The sequence below is a fragment of the Etheostoma spectabile genome, chromosome 8 (genome assembly GCF_008692095.1).
Source record: "Etheostoma spectabile isolate EspeVRDwgs_2016 chromosome 8, UIUC_Espe_1.0, whole genome shotgun sequence".
Classification (NCBI taxonomy): Eukaryota; Metazoa; Chordata; class Actinopteri; order Perciformes; family Percidae; genus Etheostoma; species Etheostoma spectabile.
The window spans coordinates 3,289,057-3,294,514 of NC_045740.1; the positions used below are offsets into that span (position 1 = coordinate 3,289,057).

At 40.1% G+C, this 5,458-nt stretch overlaps 1 protein-coding gene across 1 annotated transcript in view; it reads right to left on the bottom strand.

Annotated features, from left to right (window-relative positions):
* The window catches only part of tmem117 (transmembrane protein 117), a 45,580-nt gene extending 41,378 nt beyond the window's left edge, over nucleotides 1-4,202 (bottom strand). The window contains exons 1-2 of the mRNA XM_032523574.1: nucleotides 3,869-4,202; nucleotides 1,508-1,812 (exon numbers count right to left, since the gene is read on the bottom strand). Coding sequence (XP_032379465.1) covers nucleotides 1,508-1,787 — 280 coding nt within the window. The 5' untranslated portion in view covers nucleotides 1,788-1,812; nucleotides 3,869-4,202. The remainder of the gene's footprint in view (nucleotides 1-1,507; nucleotides 1,813-3,868) is intronic.
* Between the last annotated feature and the right edge of the window lie 1,256 nt (nucleotides 4,203-5,458).

Genomic DNA, 5,458 nt, shown 5'->3' on the forward strand with positions numbered 1-5,458 from the left:
AAAGTGACTGGGAAATTAAATGTGTGAGGTGAAAGGAAGCACTGCAAAGGGCCGCATAGTTCAAACAAATAACTGGCTGATGAGATGGGAGTCACAGCCTTACGGGAGGAGAGCAAAATAGAAAAAGTCAAGCTTTGAGATGAGAGAAAAAGATGGGGTTGTGAGAGAAGAGGTGAGAAAGATGGAAAGAGGGAGAAAAAGAAGAGGAAATTCATCAACGTATGAGAGTTTGAGGAAGTGAGCCACAAGAGGACTGACTTTAAAATAGGACCGGGCAAAAAACTATATAAAAATGTCAATCGTATACATTTTTTCTATAATGTTTCTGCAGCAATAGAATAATAATAACATGACAAGAAATAGGCTTTACCATGTGGCAATTTCATGTGGACTCTTTATTTATTGGATTACCTGAAAACATGTTATATTGTTATATGTATCTTTATCGAGATATGAAATGACCAAAGTTAGGCTTCATTTTGATGAGGGAAAAACTGGCATCGCCATCGGCACCTCAAGATATCTGAATGAAATGTCACTCAATACTACTGACGGTAGTCTGTAGATCTGCACTTTGTTGTGTTCATGTTGAATTAAAAAGTACATTATCCAAGCCAACTGAAATGTTCCTAACCCAATTGATTTTGACTGCAACATAAAATTGATTCGTTAATAAAATCAATTTGGGACCTTGTGAATCAGATTTAAATTTAAATACCCACACCTATATATATATATATATATATCGGGATAAAAGACTTTGGTCATATCACCCCTACTTTAAAATATGTTTGCAGAGGCTTTGTGACAGCAGGAAAAAACACATTTGAAAAGAAAAAAAATTGATGATGGCTGTCTTCCATTTAAGTGTATAGTATGCATGTTTGCTCACTAGCTTAGCTAACACAGTAAGAATTATGTTTCAAACGCTTTTTGCATACAAATATGTGTAATGCACTGATATGAACAAACTATATGTTCCGGAGCAACAGGTTACATCAATTTCTAAATCTATATTATTGACTTTGTACATGTTTCCTATAATTGTTTAAACTTTGCAGTAGTCTCACTGATCTTCTTAAACCTAGAGCGGTAACGATTAGGCAATTACATCATTTTAGCTCATTTTTAAACAAAAATAACAAACCAGTCAATTTTTTTGCTTTTCTTTTTTAATTAATATTTTTTATTAATTGTAGGTTTTGGAGGTTTTGAACCAGAGTGTAATAAAAGCAGAAACTATTTGCAAATATAACTTGACCCAGATCGGATGATAGGTAAGAAGAAAGGCTGAAAAGACTTTCATGTGAAAGGACGGGTGCAGGAGCATAGATACAAAGATGAGAGCTGATTGTGAAAGACATGATAATAACTATTGTACTATATGAATGTAAGGTGCTTTTCACTGGTGAACAGCCACAGCAAAAACAACTCAAAAAGAATGTTCCCTCCCGAAGCAGAGCCATTACTCGGCACATTCCACTGCATTATTGTGCGCATGACTTACCAAAGAGCTGGCGGTGGAATATAAACTTCCCGGCTAACATGCCAGTGATAATGGCCAGTATCCAGCATATTACTTTCAGGATGTTCCATCCGAGGCCTGGGTACTTGTTGAACATGAAGGAGAAGCAGTTGCCCACCACAATCATATGGGCCTCTGTCTGACTGTGGGAGATGGGATCCTCGGCGAAGATGAGGAAGTTAAAGAAGGTGACAAGGTAGGCCACGAGGAGACGCGACCATGGGTGCTGGAAATAGTAACGAAAACAGGCACCTATTTCCATCCTGCTGCCAGCCCCCCAGCCACACCTGGGAGTCAGAGAGAGAGGAGAGAGAGGAGAGAGAGAGAGAGATTCTTCCAGTCAGATTATATTACACTTAAATCAGCAGGGCAGATTAGAGTGAAAACATCTCTCAGACTACGATTAGTGGTAGGAATATAACTGAGGTTTGGTACAGATTGGGATTATGCTGCCTTCGGACAACTCCGATCAGCACCAGTGCCAATAATTAGGATTGGGCATCGAGAACCGGTTCCAGCTTGGAATCGTTTCAAAAATTACTATGCCATGGGATCGTCATTTTTATTGGAATCATTTGCGAAGTTTGGTTTTGAATCCAATCATCGGTTCCAGATTTATCATGCACATGATAACCACAAGTATTGGTTTCTGTAGCGCCCAGCGTACTTTCAGGCGCTTGTTGTATTGCAGCCATGAAGCACAGTAAGGAGTGTGGCTTTGTTTTTTGTAGAAAAAGCCCAGTAACACTATAAACCACCATTGAATCAAAATAAAAATGTTTGCTGTGAAATAAGCATGTGACCTGTTTCAACTCCCCCCTCAAAGAATCGGAATTGAAAATCGATAAGAACCGGAGGAACCGGCTTTCTCATCAACTCTAAGATGATCACACAAACACGAGATAGAGGTCTTGATCCGTCTGGCTGTCGATGCCAACACAGTAAAGAATCAGTAGCAAGAAAACCGGTTAAACTCTTGCATAGTGAACGTGTTAACTGAGCTCACAATTTAACAAGAAGCTGAAATAAACAAGAAGTTTAAGTTTTAGAGACTAAACTCATCATCAGTCACTAAACCAGGTTGAGGTGTAAGTGTCATACCTGTGTAGCCTAAGGTAGAATCTTGAAGCGACAGCTGTATAGCGCTGGCTTTTTAAAGGCTTATCCTCTCAGCCTGTCTGCTCTGTGCTCCCCTGAAAAAAAACCTGTGGCAGCATTACGCTGACGCTTTGCTCGGGAACACCTGCCAAGAAATGGCAGCGCTTGAGTAACTTCCCGACAGTCCACCCCTCTCTATTTTTAAAGCCATCTACATTCATTTACCCAAGACCTCCAATCTGAACTCCCTCGCTGTAGCCCCACCTGTGACTGGTCTGACTTTGCTGGACTGAAGTTCCCAAACCAGATTCCAGCATTGACACGATTTCCTAAAATACCCCACAGTGGGAATTTGGGATGATGTAACCACTTCAGAAATAGAGCTGCCAAAGTGAAACACCCATGTGGCTATTACATTTCACTGACATCACGTTTGTCTTGGATGTGCCACCTTGGGCGGTGCTAAGATAGTGATTCCACTAATAGGAGGTGGAATCCCTTAATCATCATGGTAAAATGTGTATTTAGTTTTTTGACTGTATCCCATTCTAAACATTAAAAGGACTGGTTGAGACAGGGGACATGCTCCTAGATTGAGGCCCGTCTCGTCTGGCTGGAGTGTCCCTAACATGCATGGAGAGGGACACGCCGAAAGGACAAACATGAAAACAGGAGACCATGCTAACTCCCTACACAGAAAATGGGATATTCAGTATATAATGACATATGGCAGTGGGCTATAAGTGATGGAATTGCATTGAAGACTACAATTGAATTAACAAGATTTGAGATATTATTTTTATCATCATCATCATCATCCTCCTCCTGCCCATGGTACATCCTCTAACCTCCCTGGCTGTCCTCTAGTCTAAAGCACAAAACATTACAGCTGGACTGACCCAATATAATCAGTCTCTAAGTGCTCCAAGAAACACACACTATTCGTGCCAAATCTGTAAATTCCTGAATGGACTGTGTTAAGAGCAAGTTCACGCACATCCTCTCTCATGTCACAACCATAGACCGTATGCAGGGTCACAACAGATGGTGCAAAATGTCACATCGCCGACCTCATATCTCGGAGATACAACATGCTTGACTGGAATCATGTGATTACACAACTTTATTATTGTAGATGCAGCCAGCGACATCTGGCACGGCCGAAATTCGGGCAAGCCCTAACGTTACCTGCCTGTAGGCTACCTCGGTGTGTGCACGTGTGGAATATCACCATCACGAACGCACCTGCTCCACGCCGTTTTCCTCTATTAGTCCACAGCCAGGAGGAGTAGCACCGCTCCCGCACGGCTCTCCTGCCACATCAAGCCGACAGCGGCGCTCTGATCATCCCAAACACGCGATGATACGGAAAGGTTGGGGAGGGATCATCCATGCGACCTGTTGTTGGTATAAAGAGGCACCCCCAAATCCTCTGCCATGGTGCTGGACCGTTCATGCGCGGGGCAGTTTTTAAGCTGTTGTTGATGGGACGCCGCTGCTGAAGTCGATAGAGATAGCTGGGTCCACACAGCACGCATAGCATCCGTGCAACACAATGTAGCCAACACATTCACCAGTGTCAAGTTAACGCCAGTACAAAACATACCACTTCCGCTCACAATATTTCAAAATAAAACGTGGTCAATTTGTTTTGAATGTGTATTTGTCAGTAAATTCTTACTCCACAGCACTGTGGAGAAATGTCTGATAATGCGCAAGTAGTAAATATACAACTGAGGAATGACATTTTATTGCAATTGTTTAATTTGTGGTTGTTTGTTACTCTTTATTGTATTCAATGTGCTGCTGTTTGGATTATTCCCTGTACAGACGATTGTTTGTAGGAGGAATGCTGTTAATAAAATGTTAAAACTCCTTTCATAAATGATGCTCCACACACCTTCAGGGTCGGATTGTTGTTTTGGTTTGCCATTTAACTGAAATTGACATAATTAAGTAGCCTACATTTAAATATGGCTCTTTAAAAAGCTATTTAATTAGTTATCCAATCAAAATAATACAATACAGCCATGCCAGCTTTATTTCCTTATTTTCTCAAATTAGATATTCTTTGACATCCAATAATATTTGTCTGACAAGACTCCATCAGAATATAAATGATACCATTTATATTATTTACTGTGCTGTGCATGCTTGAATACCAATTTTAGCTGTAGTCAAGTCAATTATATGTAGCCTATGTGACCCAATATCACAAATCATAAGTTCGACTCAACGGGCTGACTTGGACCTTCTTCGTTTGAAATGACACGATACACACTCTTAATTTGAAGACGAGTTCACATTGTTTCCGGTGGGATTCTATTTGTGACCATGGATTTGTTAAGAGAACTATGACACAGTGCTGAGGTTCCTCCGGTGACAAGATGATTTCGCTGCTGTAAAATCTATTTATTTATTTATTTATTTATTTATTTATTTATTTAAAGTGAAGTAGGAGGACCCGAGGCTTCCAGATGTGACAGGATGTCACGCCAAATAAGATCTGCCATCAGAGGCGGAAGTCTCCCCGTTGTCACAGACTAGACACCTACATTTAGAGGCGCCTAAATCAAAATGGAAAAAGAAAAAAAGTACTGAGCTGCTTTGCCCACAATTATTTATAATATTGTTTAATTTGTGTAACCTAATTTAAAAACCCAATAGTGTCATCATTAAAGTCCCATGATTAAAGTAAAACTAACTTCACTTAATACCTAACTACCTAACTAAGACTTAATACCATTCCACTCCACTAAATTTCTAAACTGATTATTAAACTTACTTTGCAGTTTCCGATTCTGCATATATATATATATATATATATATATATAT